Below are 19,902 nucleotides of genomic sequence, written 5' to 3' on the forward strand. Positions count from 1 at the left end.
CCTTTTTTAGGCAAGGCTCAAAAGACAAACCCACCTCCATAGGTATCACAAGGAATAAGAAACTAAGAGTAATGCTACTCAATGCCAGAAGTCTAAACCTCAAGATGCATGCACTGGAAACTCTCCTTAGCATGGAGAACATCGATATCTGTGCAGTAACAGAAACCTGGTTCAAGGCTCCCGAGAGCACCCCAGCACTACCAGGTTATACCTCATACCATGCTTTTCGGCCCCAAAACTTGGACCGAACCACAAAATGAGGGGGAGTATCAATATTCGTCAAAGATACCCAAACCTCCAGGTTGGTGGCACAGCACAAAGCATCAGAGACTATCCATGTGCAACTAACAGTGGGTAAAACTGCCTTCCAGTTTATAGCCTGCTACAGACCACCCTCCCAAACCCAGGAACCCCACTCGGCCTTCCTGAGAATACTGGAAAATATGAAGGTCTCTCCAAACACCATTATATTGGGTGACTTCAACTACCCAAACATAGACTGGGAGCATTACTCTAGCTCCAACACCCTAGCCCAAAGGTTCCTAGAATTTATAAACTCAAATCACCAACATGGGGACTCTATGCTCCAGACTAGAAGTGTATCCCTCATTGGTAAGATCAGACCATAAACTAATCTCACTGGATATTCACATCCTGACCCCACCCCCTGCCCAGAAAACCACAGTGAAAAACTTCTCTAAAGCAAATTTCACACTTCTCAAAACTGAGGTGGAATCCTTCAAAGCCCCCAAGCTTGTGGAAAATATGGCCCAGACCGCAGAGCCCTTTATAAACGCATTCTATGAACACCTTCAGGAATGCATGGATCATGCAATCCCAAATAAAACCAAGACCCAATCCTCCAAAGGCAGACGTCCTGTCTGGTGGACCCCAGCCATAAACAAACTATACAATAGAAGGAGGAAGCTACTACATGATACAGCAAAATCCCAGAAAGGGAAGACATCCCTGATCAGTATTAGAAAAAACTACGGGCACTCATAAAATCATCTAAGGCCAACTTCGAGATAAAAATTGCACAGGACACTAAGGATAATCCCAAGGCTTTCTTTAGTTATGTTAGGAACCTGGGTGGCAATTCCCAGATATGCTCAGAATTGGTCCAAAATGACAAAAAAATACATCGAACCCACAGACATTGCCAACATCCTAGCTGACAGGTTCAGCGCAAACTTCTCCCCCCCCTCCACACCAAAAGGGCAAATATCTATCCCAGCAGAGTGCTGCCCCCCTGACATCTCAGATGCTCAGGTAAGAGCCGCCCTCTCCAAAGCAAAAAACACAGCATCAATGGGACCAGACTGTGTCCCGGGCTGCATCCTACATGAACTCCAAGAAGAGCTAAACCCAAACATAAAACTACTGTTCAATCTCAGCCTTACTACAGGATATGTACCCAAAGAGTGGCGTACAGCAACAGTGGTCCCTCTCCACAAAGGTGGTGCCTCAACGGATCCTGGAAACTATCGCCCCATAAGCCTGACTAGCTTGGTCTGCAAAGCTATGGAAAGGATCATCATGGACCTCATAAATAAAGATATTGGGGACCTACAGACACTGGATCCTACCCAGTTCGGCTTTGTTAAGGGCAGATCCTGCCTCTTAAACCTGGTTGATTTCTTTGAAATAGTCACCAGGCCATTGATGAAGGGAAGGTGGTCCATACAGCCTACCTGAACCTCGCAAAAGCCTTCGATACAATACCCCACTCGGGCATTATAGATAAGCTCACCAGCTTAAATATAAACCCCTATGTCACTAGATGGGTTGCAAACTGGCTCAAGGACAGAACCCACATGGTTAGAATTGCTGGAGCCATATCAGACTCCAAACCAGTTACAAGTGGCGTCCCACAAGGCTCAGTCCTAGGACCTCTCTTGTTCGGTATATATTTCTCGGAGGTACAGGCCAACACGGAAGGACTGTGGCTGACCAAGTTCGCAGATGACTGCAAACCTAGCACCATAATTGACTCTCCAGCCCACACAAGCATCCTCCAAAAGGGCCTCATAGAAACAGACAACTGGCGCCAGAGCCATGGCCTCAAGCTAAACGCCAAAAAGTGTATAGTCATCCCCTTTGGCAAAAACAAAGTGCTCACAAATTACCACATAGGTGGTAATCCATTAAGTACAGAAGAAGTAATTAGGGACCTGGGGACCCAAGTTGATAGCAATCTCTCATTTGACAACCACGTGGCCAAAGTGGTTAGAAAAACATTTTATATAGCCCACCTAATCATGAAGGGATTCACATCTAGATCAGGAGAGGTCATTGTGCCTCTTTACTCATCCCTCATCAGGCCCAACATTGAGTACAGTGCCCCTTTTGGGATGTACCTTACCAGACACCTGCAGCAACTGGAAAGACCCCAAAAGTACCTCACCAAGAGGATCAAAGGGCTCAAACAGATGCCATATGCTGCCCGGTTAAAGAATCTCCAGCTCTACTCAGTGGCATACCACCTGCTCAGAGGTGATCTGTGCCTGACGTATAAAGCCATGTCCAACCCGGAATTAATGGACATGCTGCACCTCAGAAAATCCAAATCCCATCGAGCTACGTGCTCGAGAGACTTGAACCTCAGCACTGAAATAAATAGGACATGCTGGAGGGACAGATTCATAACCTAGAGGCTCCCTTCACTCTGGAATAAAATCCCAGTCCAGGTTAGGCAGAGTCCCTCATTGACTCTCTTCAAGAGGAATCTTGATCAGTGGATGGGAGATCGTAGGTTTACCCCTGGTATCACTTCTGTGTCACTGTTAGACAGAGGCACAGTATACTAACCTCAAAAAAGGGCATAGCAAAATTAATTTAAAATGGGTGGCGAAAGCCAAACACACTCTGGCTAGGCTTATAAATGCCCTAGGGCAGATAGCCTAGTATGAACCTATGACCCTATGAACCTAAGTGTTGTTTTTGTGCCAAACATACCTTTTGGAATTGTGGCCAAAAAGTTCAACCTTGGTCTCAGTAGACCATAACACATTTTCCCGCATACTTTTGGAGACTTGATGTATTGTTTTACAAATTTTAGCTTGTCCTGGATGTTTTTCTGTGTAAGAAAAGGCTTACATTTTGCAACACTACCCCATAATTCAGACATATGGAGAATACAGGAGATTGTTGACATGTAGTACACAACCAGTACTTGCAAGAAATTCCTGCAGCTCCTTCAGTGCTGCTGTAAGTCTCTTGGCAGCCTCCCTGACCAGTTTTCATCTTGTCTTTTCATCAATTTTGGAGAGATGTTCAGTTCTTTGCAACATCAATGTTGTCCCATATTTTCTCCACTTTTTGATGACTGTCTTCATTGCGTTCCATAGTATATCCAATGCTGTGGAAATTTGTTTGTACCCTTCTCCTGATTGATACTTTTCAACAATGCGATCCCTTTGAAGCTTTGTAAGCTCTCTTTGAACCATGGCTTTTGCTGTAGCAGGCAACTGAGTAAATACCAGGAAAATCCTACTAGGACAGCTAAACTTTATTTGGGGTTAATCAGAGTCTTTTTAATCAATGGCAGGTGTGCACCCAAGAAGACTGAATGCAGTAATTAAATCAAAAGGTGCTTCAACAAAGAGTTTAAGGGTGTGCACACTTATGCAACCAGCTTATTGTAAGTTTTTTATTTTTTTATATTTTTCCCCTAACAAATTTGCTTGTTTTTCAATTGAAAGTTACAGGTTATAGTCACATTAAAGTTGGGACAAGTTTTGAAATGATTCACTGTGGTCTCATTTTTTTATATCACAAAAACCTGGCATTTCAACAGGGGTGTGTACACATTTTATATCCACTGCACGTGTGTGTGTGTGTGTGTGTGTGTGTGTGTGTGAGTGTGTGTGTAAATATATATATATATATATATATATATATATATATATATATATCTATATATATGTATATATATATATATATATATATATATATATATATATATATATATATATATAGGTTGCATGTTAAAAGATCGAACATTTGAAACATCAAACTGCATATGGTCGAGACCCCTACTTAAATATACCAACTTCGAGATCACGATGCACTGAGAATACAGCGCAGAACAGGAAGTTTTCCTATTCCCTGCTGTAGTGCGATCTTTTACTTTTAGACATGTTAAAATATCGATGTTTTGAAACATCGACCATATGGTCTCGACCATATGCAGTTCGATGTTTCAAACATTTGATCTTTTAACATGTAACCATATATATATATATATATATATATATATATATATATATATATATATATATGGATTCACTTCAGAATATAAAAATTCAGAAACATCGAATTTCATATGATCAATGTTTCGGAATATCGAAATTCCGAAACAAATCCGAAAAAAAAAATTTTAATGTTTCTGAGGGGGGTGGCTAGCCCCCATGCACCCTCCTCCCACCGCAACTTAAATATTCCACCTCCACTACAGCACTACAGCGAGGAAAAGGGAAATCTCCCATTCTACTCTGTATGCAGATCTCCGTTCACAATGTCAGGATTCCGAAAGTTCGATCATATGGTCTCGGCCATATGAAATTCGATCTTTCAGGATTTTGGTATTGTGAGTAGTTCCCATATATATATATATATATATAGATATATATATATATATATATATATAAATATATACACGCACACATATTTATATATATATATATATATATATATATATATATATATATATATATATATATATATATATATATATATATATATATATGTATATATATATATATATATGTATATACACACAGATACATGCACACACACACACACACACACACACACACATATATAAATATATATATATATATATATATATATATATATAACAACTCAAAGCTCTTAAATGGAGATTTTGGTTCAGTGAAGATTGGGAAATTTATCCTTTACCTCACTGTGGTGTGATCCCTGATTTGGTATATATTTTATTTATTTTTTGATGTTTGAAGTTTTGGAAACTCAATCTTATGGACTGTTCGAAATTTTTTCGCTTTTCCGAAAAGTTGATCACCTGACATAGATTCATTTTAATACACAATACTGTGTCTTTATATAAATTCAGCAGTATTCAAACGAAATAGCTAGAAAGTTAAAAAGTTACTTACAGAGAGGTCTACTTTAGGATACTGAAAGCATTTTTAAAATTAAGCTAAACAAAAACTGTTAAATATGTCTATCTGCTGAAGTGAAGAGTTTTTTATTATATTTCTCTATATATTATTTCTTTCTGTGTGAACTAGTTACAGTAAAAACAAAACAAATGGTAATACAAACAATCTCGTACAGATATTGATACACCCACTGTTCTTACTGTAGATTGGGACTTAGTACTTACTGGTAATTTGAAGCAGTCTGTTGGACAATTTTTTGTGTAGAGACAAGAAGGTATATCTATTAACAAACCAACATAGAGGATTACAGGTGATGGATTACTGTACATTAGAAAACATCAGAAAGTAAGGGCAAATATACACGATAACCTCATTTGATACACAGACTGGCTGGTAACATTAGAAAGGTGCTAAACAAACCTGTATTTTCACTTGTTTGAGAGCATAATCATGGTGGTCCATGCAGTACATAGCTATTATTATTTTTAGCCATTAATGATCTAACAGTGCTGTATGCTTAACCTTATAATTTTGTAATGAGGATATTAGAGGAATTTTTTGACATAATAATTGTCTGTCCTACTATACTTCTAAAATGAATAAGTGGTATAAAATGCATCTTAGCTGTGGGGTTAAGGCCTACATTTACTCTACACTATGCAGTCATGTTACTATGTGGGCTTTCTGGGGTCCCTATCTATTCAGCGAATGGCATTTTCAGTGCACTTACATCGAACATGCTGTTCGTCTAACTGTTCACACTGAGATCGTTGTAGAGTGAGGATCAGAAAATTTGCACTTTCTCCACCATAGTGTGATCTCGGAGTTGGTATATATAATTAGTAGGGGGTGTGGGGAGCGCAGCCCCCCACATAAGGGGAATTTGATGAACAGCATTTCTGATTAAATGCCATTCTCTGCACTGACAGTTCGATGTAGTGACATAAACCCAGCTTTGTGGTGGCTTAGTGCTTAAGGTCTCTGTATTACAGTTCCAGAGTTTGGTATTAACGCCTGACCTCTGATCACTAACTGTGAGGAATCTGTATGCTCTCCCTGGATTTGAGTAGATTATCTTAGATCTTCCAGTATTCTTCCTATAAACACATTAGTTAGCTAACTGCCTACTAAAATCTATATACATTTATTGCATTTATCTTTGTTTCTTGCAGCTTTAAAGAGTGTGAGACAAACCACTTCACTTAACTGTTTAACAACTGGATCAATTAAAGTTACTGACATGTTTTGCTACTGCCAATAATTTAGGTGATTTTTCTCTGCAGTCCATGATTTGTATATCTGGTGGCTGACCATGTAGTTGCTATCTTTTCCCTTTATAAAGACAGTTCAACCTATAACCAGAGTAAACATTTACATTTAATTTTCCGTTGTTTCCTCTTTCAGCTTGTATCTACAATTGTTTTATTTTTTAATCAACATTATTTTAATATTATAACAACAAATCCCCCCCCCCCGCATTTTGTAAGTTTTCCTTTCTCTCATCAATATTTTAAAGGAATGCACTACATGTCTGTTCCTCATTGTTTTTCATAGATTCATAGACTGTTACTAGGCTAATGAACTGGGGGACCTTTCTAAGCCTGGCCACGTTTTCCTGAAGGAATAATGATGTCCTGTATCCAAATAGGACATTGAGGACCAGGAATTAATAAGCTACCTCTGTCTATAGGAGACACAGGTGCCAGGCCTAGAGTAAATTTCCTATTCCCCATCTACTGGTCTAGGTTGCACATAAACTGGGTAATAGACAAACTCAGCTTTGTGCGGATGGAAAGCCTGTTCCATAGGAAGGGCAGCCTCTAGGACACATATCTGTCTCTCCAGCATGTTCTCTTTAAGTCACAGACAAAATTCAAGTCCCTAAAATTTGTATTTCTGGTAGTCTTTGACTTATGCAGGAGATTCATAAGTCTGGGGTTGCAGATGCCTTGTAAGCTAGCCACAGATCACCCCTCAGCAATCTATAGGACTCTGAGTAGAGGAAAGAGATTTTAGGGCACTCCACATTTGTTATGTCTTGTATTCATTTTGTAAGAGACATCTGAGATCACTCTAGTTGCTGCATATGCCTGGTGAGGTACATACCAAAGGGAACACTTTACTCTATGATTGGTCTGATAAGGGTGAAGTACAGTGGGATAATGACCTCTTTGGACCTAGATGCCATGCTCCTACTTATAAGCTGTGCAACATTAATGGATGTCCTCACCACTGTGGCCATGTGGTGGTCGAAAGTAAGGCTACTGTCCATATGCGTACCCAGATCCCTGACCACTTGCTTGACTCTTAGTGTATTATCATCATGGATTGTTGACTTTCCAAAGTGTACAATTATGCATTTCTTAACATTCAGTTTAAGACCATGGCTTTGGTACCATTTTATAGTCAGAGATCAAACTTCTTGAAGAATGCTAATGTCTCCAGGGGTGTCTATAATAACCCTCAGCTTGCAATCATCTGCAAACTTAGTCAGCCATAAACCTTAGAAAGGTCCCCTGGGTCGCTTCAGTGAAATAGATGCCAAAAAGGAGTCAGCCCAGTACTGAACCCTAAGGGACTCCTCTAGTAAATGGCCTCTTGGTGGAGGTGGTCTCACCTATTTTAACCTCCCGGGTGCTATCAATGAGCCAGATGGCTATCCAGAGGGTGATAATAGGGTTTTTAAATAAATGAATTAGCTTGCTATAATGCCTAAGTGGGGTGTTGTATCAAAAGCCTTGGCCAGGTCGAAGTAAGCTGTGTGCATAGTCTTACTTTAATCCAGTGCTATGGTGACCCTCTCAAAAACGTCCACCAGATTTACTAGGCATTACCTTCCTTTAACAAAGTTGAACTGTGATGAGTCCAGCATTTGCAGGTTATCTATATCCTCATTTATCATATTCATGATGATTCTTTCTTTGGCCTTACATATGAGTCTGGTAAGACTTGTTGGCCTGTAGTTACCCAAATCAGTAGTTGGACCTCCTTTGTGAAGAGGAATGACTGTAGCCATCTTCCATTCCTTGAGAACAAAACCTGACTGTAAGCTCCATTTGAAACTGATTCAAGTGGACCAGAGAGGTTATGTTTTATGGTATTTATTAAACATCCCCGGATGTTATCGGGGCCCATCCTTGCAGTGTTTTTGGCCTTGGAAACTGAGGACCTGTTCCCTTATCTTGTAAAATTTTGTTAACCTTTTCAGTGCTGTCCTGTGAGTCAGTCAGACAGCTAAAATCTCCAATTATTACTATTCCGTTTGAAAATTTCCAATTTCCAATAATAAAGATTCAAGGAAATTCATCCCTCCATGGGAATTGGCAGACATTCACCAATGTGTACAATGTACCACCATATAAAATCCGTGATCATGTTATTACACATCTCATGCCCTGCTTTTAGCTACTGACGCTTGCTTGCTTCAGTCGTAATTGAAACCATTTTCTTCTTGCAGGAATGAAGAGGAAGAAAATACCTGATAACCTCATCTGCTTAGTTTGTCATATTCTGCATGCTAGAGGGATGTAGCCGGCAAAAAGTCATTTAGTGACAGTGGTTTAATGGTCTGAGAATAGGTATAGGGGACTGTATCTCATTAACATTAAATATACTACACATTTGTGTAAAGCTTTAATTTTGGAGATTATAATGACTAGATATCTGCATTAACAATAAAAACTTTGATTCAGAGTACAATTGCCGAATTAATGCCCTGCAATGCATTTGTGACTCTGTATTGTAGCTCCCCTAAGGGAATAGTTTCTGGGGAAGGGAAAAAAAATAACTATGCACAGCATTTTAATACATGCATTTAAACTATAAATTTAAACCTGTGAGGGCTGCAGTAACATATTTATAAAGAAAACTTGATGAGAGATCAGTAATTAACAGTATGACACAAAAGAGTAATGGGGTCCCATACATGCAGGGCTGTCACCACCACGAAGGTGAATTAGGCATTCACCTAGGGCACAGATAATGAGGGGGCGTAGCCTGGCAGCTCATAATACATCTCTAATTTAGTTAAATGTAGCGAGCATTCACGGAACTCGGAGCAGCACGCATATGTGCTCGACTTCCACTTTAACAAAAAAAAAATAAAACACACCTACTTTTCTTGTTACCATTGCCGGACTGCTTTAGAAACAGTCCGGATTAATTATGGACTGCAGGGATCCGAGTCCGACTGGACTGTTTAATCAGCAGCCACGTACATGGCTGCTGATTAGTCTTATTGCTCTCATGCTCTCTTCCCACTCTTTGCATTAGGTAAAGCAATGAGCGAGAGTGAGAGAGTGGCAGTGGAGTCTTCTTTTCAGACGTGAATTTTATTACTGCTAATTGAAAACTAATCCACAATGACAGCAGTAGTTTCTTTTCAGGTAAGTGTGAAAAAAAATAATGGGTTCTTCTGACTGTTTTTTTTTTTTTCAGCAGGGCCAACGAGATGTAGATTTTCCTGGCAGGGCTAACCAGATAATTTATGTATTTAATTATTTATTATTTTTGGCAGGATCGACCAGATACTGTTTAAAATGAAAAGGTGGACTGGTTATATATGTGTTCTTTGTTTCTAACATCCTGGGCCTGGGGGTTGGTCAACCAGATCATAGTAGAAGATGAAATCTGCAGTGGGCTGGCTGTTTTGGGGGCAGTTTGTGATTTTCTAACACTCCTGGCATGGTCAACCAGATACTAGTAGTAGGTAAGGTTAGGTAGTTTGTGTGTTTTGGGGGCTGTTTATGACTTTCTGTTTTTTTTTTTTTTTTTTTTAATAAACTATCCTGGCAGGGCTGACCAGATACTAGGGATGCTATGTGTTTTGGGGACGGTTGATGTTTTTTTTGTAATACATTGGCATGGTCAACCAGATACTAGTGGTCTGTGTGTTTTGGGGGCTGTTGATGACTTTCTGTTTTTATAATATGCTGGCAAAGTTGATCAAACACTGGCAATGCAGTATTTTGGGGGGCTGTTGTGTTTTTTTTATACTGTAATACACTGTCTGGCATGGTCAACCAGATACTGGTGATCTGTGTGTTCTGGGGGCTGTTGATGGCTTTCTTTACTGTTGTTATTATTATATATATTTTTTCTAATTTAATATCCTGGTAGGGTCTGAAGTGTGTCCTAGGGAGCCATTTATGGATGACATGTTTTTCTAACCTAATATCATTTTGTAAAGGTAGTCAAAATAAATAGGACTGTTTGTCAATATTTTGTTGTTGAAACAAACTGTACATGAGTACAGCGTGTATTGGTGAATTGACGTAAGATCACGTGTAAGTTCTTCACTGTGTGATATGAAAGAAATACAATAATGTAACCGTGGCCTTTTATTTTCATTGTTTTAAACATTGTAGGCTCAAAGCATATTCTCTGGGTAGGCAGATGGAATGGGGGCAATGCCCATGTACTATTTACCTAATTATCCTGTCTTGTTTTGCCTGCAGGCACAGTAGCAGTTAAACTTCTAATGAGGATATGGTACTTTCTTTATGCCCACAGTATATATTTTGAGTAAAAACTATGCAATAATTCGAAAAATTAACTGAATAAGTAATACTTACAAAAGTTTCTACTATATACTTTGTAGGAATTACATGGAATAAGTAATTATTGTTTTCAGAATGAAGGAATTTCCCCTTAGAATTTGAATGTGTGAGCCTGTATACATAAATGTTTAATAGACTGACTGTGAAATAACCAACAATATAAATTAAATTATGCCAGTACCAAAGGACCTAGACAATGATGTTGCCTGAATTAATTGTTAATACTGCAGTTCTTATTAAGCAGCCAAAACAGTGATGCATCGAGTTTAATAATTCCCCTAATATCATTCTAAACAAGTTATGTTATTGAAGGGCAACAGAGAACAGTGATATAAATTTAAACTGTGACTACATCATGTAGACCTGTAAAACACAATAAGCACCTGACCAGGTATAACCACACATTAGTACATGGAAACCCTGAAGAAATAAAGCATCTTTGTGAAGTTTGACATGATCTCTAGTTAAATGTGTTTGTTGAGACTAAAAGTCATAAATCTCTACAATGTATAAAAATGGTTGTATTTCATAGCAGTGAATGTTCAGAACAGCAAATGTTTTTTGCGCTGTTAAAAAAGAGTGAACGCTCAGAAAAACTAATGTTCTGTTTGTTTGTATTTTCACCTACTGGCAGCTTTCTCAAGATCACTCTGCAGTACGGCAGGGGGGTTGTCCTTACCTCACTTTTGTGATGGTATATATAAAATTAGTGTGGGATGTTGGGAGTGTAGCCCCCGCATGTGGGTGGTGTAAGGGGGCTTGCCCCTCTACAAAAGGTATGATTTTCATGCTTTGTATTTTTTGATAATTTTAAATTTGATATAAAATGATCAATATTTTTGTGTTTGTTCTTTTTCATTTTTGCTAATTCATGACAATCATTAGAATATATTTTATAAAAATATGTGCTGATGGCTTCTGTTCACAAGAGTGGTGCTACATTTAGATAGGAAATCTTATTTTACTTATACTGAAGAATTTTCAGTAGCAAAGATAACTTAATTACGGACTACTACTGAGCTATAACTGACTTCTAGTTACAGTTATTGGGTCTATTTCAGATTACTTTAGCAGGCTAGAGCAGCCTCAGTATTATAAATACACTAAGACACATTTGTTCTATGTCAGGTATCTCATATCATGGAGAACATTGCATATTTAGATTCAATTTAGTACGCCATTGTATCCAACAATTTTGGGAAATGAAAAAAGCAGTTTAAGTAAAATGATGGTGGTGTAATTTATCTAAATGTCCCACGGCATATGATATTACTTACATTAGGCTGCAGTAATGACTTCAGGGCTCCCATTAGAAATAGGACAGATACTTTTTCACACTATGTGCCCGATTCCCCTGATTGACATACTGTGGATATTAAAGCAATAATCTACGACTGCACATGGGTATACCAATATTTACCCGTGGTTGGAGTGTCTGATCACAGGGGTGAAGACTGAGTGATTAAACAAAGCCATCAGTGGGTAAATCCCGATATACCCACAAACTGGAGTGGCTCATTGATTTTATACAATAACATTATTTACAAAAGAAATTACTCATCTTTTTTAAATAATGTGATTGTATAAGGGCATGTCAGTGTTCTTTCATGTTGTCTTTGCAATACTGATGTACTGCACATGAGTATGGGGCTTAAGCTCTCACACTTGCAAGAGTACACCAGTGCAGGAGAAGCGACGGAAAAAACAGTATCTCTGTTGCTATTTGTTTAGGTTTTGTATTTCATTGTTGAAAAATAGACATTTACAGGGACAGCACAGAAATATGAAGAAAATCAGGTATGTTTTCAATTTTAGTTTTGCAGAATGTACCTGATTTTTCTCATATTTTGGTGTGTACTCCAGTACATGCCAGTAGAAAAGTCTGGCCTCTTAATGGTACTTTAGTGAACAGACTTTTTTATATTGGTATATGCTTGATTTCCAACAGGTATGTTGGTTTGGCTAGCCAATAAGTGTGCTCATTTTGGAATGGCAATGAGCCATTATTGTATAAATTTTGATTTTCCTCTATGCATCTTCATGGAAGGTGAAGGTTTAAGGCACATGCAATGAGGAAAGCACACACGCACACACACACACACACACACACACACACACACACACACACACACACACACACACACACACACACACACACACACACACACAGCACCAAGAGCCTATTATAATGACTTTGCTCTTCAACATCGGAGTAAATATATGCACCTGTACTGATCTGTGTGTGGCTATTTAAACTAACAGCTATTTAAACTAACAGCAGATTATAGCTAGATTACCATAACTGTATAATGTGGTAAAACAGATACTCAACACAATAAAGGTTACTATGAATGAAAGAGTAATAATATTAGTGAGCTGTTCTTTTATGGAGCTGCTCAATATAATATGTGTTTAATAAGTGCATCTAGAACTGTGTAGGTTTCTAATGTTAAAATGTAAACGTAGATTTTAATGACAAGTCATATTGATTATTTGGTGAATATTCTTGACACCCTGAAGAAATTTAGATAATTATTGCACTTGGCATATATTGGTTGCAGACACCTCAAGAAGTTTACAGATGCCTTTTATTTTGAGTCAGCACCTCTTCAATGCTAAGCTTGCAGTTGCTAATGTACACTGATCATACACAAATTATCATCACTAACTAATTATAGTAATTTAGTACTCTCAATTATAACAGATCCTGTGCCACAAAGCTCACCACTTAAACATTACAAGTCTATTGTCAGCTTAATTCTGAAGTTAAGAATCTGCTATTACATGGGGATAATTTAGTTGGGTAGTTTGGAATGAAACCCTTTGCAGCAAATGGGACATTGAGGTTAAATTAGTAAAGCTTACTCACTGTCATGAAATCACAGAATTATTTTATAATCACTTAAGTCCCACTAAGATGACATTTTATCACTGCAAAGTAAAGAGACTCTAAAAGCTTTTTACCAAAGCCATGATATATGATGTATCAAATCAGTTACTGCTGCTTACATTTAGTACTCCTGCAAAGTGGACAAAATATTACCCCAAAATAACAATGTGATGAACTGTATACCTAAATGTAAAACACAGATAAACCAAACAGCTGCATACCAATGGACACTGATCAATACATTCCAAATGGTGTTACAAAGCCGTAGCATATGTTGAAGTACAGCCTAATGTCTCCATTTTTTTATTATAGCACTTAATTCATCAATAACATCCAGTGAAACTTTATAACTGTGCTTATATGTTTTGAGATGCATTATAATTACAAAGTCATGTAATATACTAAGCATATTTTTGACCTCTAATCCAGTATTTCACACTGCTTCACCAATATGTAAATTCAGAGGAGCTGCAGCTAATATGTATTTCTTCTCATTGGAAACAATGTTACCCAAAGGATGAATATGTTAAACTCAATGGGCTTTTAAAACAAACAAATAAATAACTAAATAAAAGTGTGATTGCTTTATGCAGCTGAGTACAGGAAGGCCACATGACGTATAACAACTAGAGCTTTAAGGTAATATCATCAAACTAACAATGCTTCACAGAGGAAGCACACACAAAATAATCAGCATATTTTTATATTTATAATAAATGAACGTTTCAAACAGCAAATAATGAATTATGATCACAAGTTTTCATTTAAGTGGGAAGAGTTAAAGAACTACTTAGAAAATGTGATAGTTGTTCTGAAACACTAAATTAAGCAGAAATATTAAATACAAAATACAACTAATGGAATATTTCAAGCAGATGTTATTTGTCACCTGAACTATCTGAAGAATACACTTTACACTACAGTAATACTAACAGCGTAGATTTCCTGTTTTTTTTTGACCAGGTGGAGAGAATGATAATAATTTAATTGCTGAACTTCCCAGTTCATTTTATGAGATTCAGAAATTGTTTGTTTGCCCATATGACAAAATACATATTTTATTACTTCAGAAAACTTTGTGCCAAAGTCCATGCCTAATATAATTGTCACTGAGAAAATTATTCTTACCTTCACGCCCTTATTCCTCAAAATTTTTACAAGGGTTCAGCACTTCCTTATTTTTACACATTAATGGAAGCAAATGTATTACTTATTGAATCTAGCATCCTGAGAGAAGGGCTGGGGGCTAGATCAAATGCATTTGATCACTCATTGGAATATGGCACAGACTGTCTGACTTCGACGTCTAATGCAGCAGATTTGTTTTTAGTGCAAGGGATGTATTCAACTCTTCAGCCTCAAATGACAATGCCTGGGGAATATTTAATAATTTTGGGCTCCAAACAGATAAACATATTCCATGTTTTTAGTACATGGAGGACACCAATTCCACTCCATGGTAAGGAAAAATACAAGTTTGTTGTTTAGCTTTCTGACATTGAATAACAAGTTTGGTTGTGTGGCTTTCAGACCAGTTATGTCCTGGTTTCATACTAGAACATAACCAGCATTCACCAGTGAAAAGTGCTACAAAATGGTAGCATCCCTTAAAATCTCTAAAACACTTTATGCAACAACACTAAAAAGGCAGAATAAAGTTAGTAGTTAAAGCTCTCAGTTCACCGAAGGTATTCTTATCGTCTAGCCAGTGCCTGGCTGGGAGTGCTCATACACTGCTTTCCTGTCACAAGCACTACATCAGCACAGCTGAAGCTCTGCGCACAGCAAAGAATTATGATCAGGTCTCTCTGGTCATAACTCACTTATTCTACTTTCTTGATCTAGATGTTAAGACTCACTTCTTGAGCTTCACATCACTCTGCTCTTGAGGTGAATTTCTTTACATCTATGTCTGAAACACTTAACATGTTGACTATGATCAGAGACCCAGTCATAATCTCTATATTCTTCTCCTCAATTAATTCTGGTATTCCCTATATTCTGATGCCACTCCTGTATATTACTTTTTAGTTCTTCAGCAGGAGTAAGAAAATGATTCACAATGTATCAATCTATGTTTGAGAGGCCTATTTCACAAAATGCAACTGGTTCTACTGCTGTGTGATTACTTATTGATGCTGTGAAACAGCAGCTGTAGATTATACATATTCAGATTATTTTTAAATGTCAGTAATAAGAAGAAAAAACATTTTTGAAGGTTTAATTGATTCTTGATTTCTGAATGAGATGCTCCTCAGTACCCATTGCTGCTCTAACCAATTATCAGAAAAAAATATATCAAGCCTGTTTTTTTAACAAAAATTGATGCATTCCTGGAAACATGTTAACCGCTCTCATTATAACTTGTGGCTGCAATATTTCTGTCAGTGGGTAGGCCATTTGTTTCATAAAGTAGTAACAATTTCTAGAGGGGAAAACAATCTTACCTCATTAAGTAGCAGATCTTTAAACATTCTACATTTGTCTTCCTCTCCAAAGCAGTTTTATATGTAAATACAGGTTAAGGAAACGTGTTAGTGCAATCACAGTATTCTAATTAAAGAGACAAGCAGAAAAAGTGTTGATTTTTCCAGTATGCTTACAACTTTTAAAATAGCACCAAGAACAGCAGATTTCAAGAAGTTACTGCTCTGAAAGCAAGAAAAAAAACACACTTAATTTGTAATGTTTTCTTAAGCAAAGTACGTGACATACTGAAGAAAATGTACAGCTTAAGTCTAAATAACTGTGGGGTAAAAGACATTTGGGCCTGTTGTTAGATTATTATATTGTGGTATAATATCTCTAAACCATAACTTCAGTATCAGTTAACAATATGTTCTTTCATCATCATTAATGTATATATATCTTGGCATTGTAATCATAACAAAGTGCTGCATTACGTAAGTAGTACTAAAGATCAGTTTCATTGTAATAGTATTAAAGATGCAGTGGAGTGCATGCAGGAAATGAATGTGGGGAAATTATATAAATTCAATCCACAGAATGAATATGGGAAACATGAAAAAATGAAAACAATCTGGTAAGAATATCAATTTAATTATTTCAGTATTTACACATTTTGTCTTCATTACTGCAACCTGTAGATTTATGCATTTTTTATTTAAAGTAGTATTCTGGTACTTAATGCAATCACAAAACACACCAGTAATACATTTTAATTTATGTTTTCAGATACTTACCAGTGAATGCCCTGCCCCTACCTGACAGTCCCATTAAGGGTATACAATCGTTGACTGCAGGGTCTTACTACTGAAAAACACAGTAAATTGACATGAAAGCTTCAGTTAACATATTCCTAAGTGTCAAACCAGATGACAGATTAGAACATTATTTTAAGTATATGTGTTAAAAACTCTTGAGTAAGTCAGAATTGTTTAGTTTATTTATAAGGTTGGACAAAATACTAAAATAAATAATTTGCAATTATACTAATCGGTTCCAGAAAAAAACAATCTATGGTTTAACTTTTTTAACAACAGTTTTACTCACTGTTTCACAAGTGTGCCTTCAGAACTGTAGAATGTTTTTCCTAATAGAAAATAAATGTAGAATGAGTTATTCTGATGTCTGCACAGAATGGAACTAAGGCATGCTATCACAGACCATATGGTCAAGTTCATCTTCTGCACAAATGAAGCAGAATATGAATATCAGTTTTATATTGGGGCAAACCCCCCAACAGCCCCATGCAGTCAACTTTGCCCCATGTACCCAGTTTGCTTACAGAATAAAATAGGGTATTACTGTAGCTTGGAAAACATGGAATTTTCCTTTCTGTGATCAATGCTTGCTTTGAGCAACTCTGTATTTTCACACAGCTGGTTGCAACACAAGTTTAATGCTACACTCAGTACTCAAAGCCTCAGCCTCCTGGTCTCACCACATACAGGTGCACTTTGCTTTGAAGCTTTCTTCTTCTTTTAGCACCCTCATTTTGTGCTGAAGGTGCACTGCAATATTTGTGTGTTTGTTTTCTTCAACAATCCATAATTTCCTTCAGGTGGAAAATGAAGGTGATTCTGACTGGCAATCATTTATGTCACCATCCTGTGCTGTCTGTCATGTCCTCCTTAAGGCATGTGAACCATACTTGGATTCTGAGCTTCGTTCCTTAACATGGGAAGTTTGGCAGATGAAGTATTTGTTGCTAGAGGCATGTAGGTTTTTACAGTGAAAACTTAACCTGGAAGATCATTACACTCTAAAAAAAGAGAGATCTTGCATACATATGCAACATTTTGTTTGTTCAGAGAGCTCTCAGTGGTAGCTAACTGACCAGCCATGCTCTGCATTGTGTGTGTGTGTGTGTGTGTGTGTGTGTGTGTGTGTGTGTGTGTGTGTGTGTGTGTGGGTGTGTGTGTTTGTGTGTTTGTGGGCAGTCTGGCTTATCTCACTACCTGCAGAGCTTTAACATCACATCAGCACAAACTGACTGTTCAATTCTTTGACAGCAGGGATGCCACCATTACAGCCACACTTCCTGCTCCTGACTCCATGGGCTACATATTTTCCTGAGGCACTGAGTAGATCTTAAAATATGACTTTTTTATTTACGTTTGTTTGTGTCTTTCAGCTTTTCTCGGTTAGGGGTCGTCACAGCAGAACTCCGGTCCGCTAATGATTGGCAGTTGATTTTTACGTACCGGCTTGCCAGGCCTGACGCACAACCTTCAACGAAGGTACACCCATTCACGCATGTCTCCACGCAGAAGATGCTCTAGCTGAGAACTGAACCGGACAGCGTCTTACTGTGAGGCGACAACGCTACCGCAGCACCACCACCGCGGGTTACTTTTTTTATTTACGTATACTATCAATATTCAAAAGCAAATCAGCAAAACATGCTAGTCTTATACTTGTAACAGTATACAAATACAAAACCATAACAAGATAAAGACTGGTACATCATCATAAGTGTACACATCTCCGTAATATATTCTCATATCATATATGGTATGCTGTACAAAACACTAAATACTCATTTAGTTGACTGAGTTTTATAGCATCAATAAAAATGGAATGCACAAAATGCTGAATACCCACTTGGCAGAATGAAGGATAGCTGAATAGTGGTGGGATTGATACTATGCTTGTGTGTGTGTGTGTGTGTGTGTGTGTGTGTGTGTGTGTGTGTGTGTGTGTGTGTGTGTGTGTGTGTGTGTGTGTGTGCGTGTGTGTGAAAGACAAGTTGAAATTATATGGGTTTATTATGTAGACTACATTATACTCGTGCTGTTTGCTTGTGTAATGTATATATGCAGAAATGTCAAGTGGAAAGTAGAAGAAACTGAAGAATAAAGGGGATTATCACGACTACTTTGCATACAACATTGCTGCTAGTGCAGTTTGGCAGTTTGCACTGGCAGTTTCTCCATTCTTTTACAAGATTACTCCCTTCTTTGTGTTTTGTGGCTGTGGAGCAATTATAAATATTTTTGGGTGAGGGGATAATGTTCCCCACATAAGGTTCAGGAGAGTTTGCCTTTTGCACCTGCAAAAAAAAAAAAAAAAAAAAGACACTTATAGTGGTTTTAGTTAGAGGTCTGTGTTTAGAGTAATACTGGAGCATGCAGATTATTGTTGATATTTTATGTGCCAAGAATTTAGAAAGTTGTGTATATGTGTGTTCAGTCAACTGCACTCTGTATTTTGCCATTCAGAATTTTCTGCATTCAGTATTTGCCAATATAATCCATCCATGTGATGATGGATGTAAATGCACCTAACATAACACATTGGCTGAAAAATACTCAAATATATGACATACACTTTTTAACTACTGCACAAAAAAGCCTTTTAGAAAAAGATTTATTGATTATTCCAGCAAGTAACAGCAATATGGAGGATATATTAACTTAAGGCTTTTTAGGTATCTACATCTTAAACTTCTATATTCTAGGGATTTAACAGAAAATGTTTTCAAAAAACTAGTACATTCTTACCTCTAAATCACTCATTCATTGAGTTTATTTTTTAAAAATGTGTGAGAAAGACTTTAGAACACTTTTTTTACTCAGAACCATAAAGGTAAGTTTTCTAATTTTACTGAAGTCAAGTACACAGTTCTTGATGAACTTAAGAAGAACCTCAACACAGAGATCAATCTAAAAAAAATGAAGCAGGTTCATTATTTTCAACACTTCTGTGTTATGACTATATGACAGATATGTTATCAGATGATGAGATTTATCAGCCAGATATGAGATATTATTATTTCTAAACGTATAACTAGAGTTAACTCATTACACCTTAGTAAAGCCTCCAGGTGTTTGTGTAGTTAGAGCCT

General features: G+C 37.4%; 1 protein-coding gene across 2 annotated transcripts in view; it reads right to left on the minus strand.

Moving 5' to 3' along the window:
• Positions 1-16,098, minus strand: part of LOC122794170 (RAS guanyl-releasing protein 1-like) — a 463,558-nt gene extending 447,460 nt beyond the window's left edge. Inside the window, exon 1 of one of the 2 annotated variants that reach the window (XM_044062374.1) lies at positions 16,040-16,098. In XM_044062374.1, the coding sequence (XP_043918309.1) occupies positions 16,040-16,044 (5 nt within the window). In that variant the 5' untranslated portion in view covers positions 16,045-16,098. The remainder of the gene's footprint in view (positions 1-16,039) is intronic. The other variant, XM_044062373.1, reaches the window with a different exon arrangement.
• Between the last annotated feature and the right edge of the window lie 3,804 nt (positions 16,099-19,902).

Source organism: Protopterus annectens, chromosome 2.part1, assembly GCF_019279795.1.
Source record: "Protopterus annectens isolate FY-2018-M chromosome 2.part1, PAN1.0, whole genome shotgun sequence".
Lineage (NCBI taxonomy): Eukaryota > Metazoa > Chordata > Ceratodontiformes > Protopteridae > Protopterus > Protopterus annectens.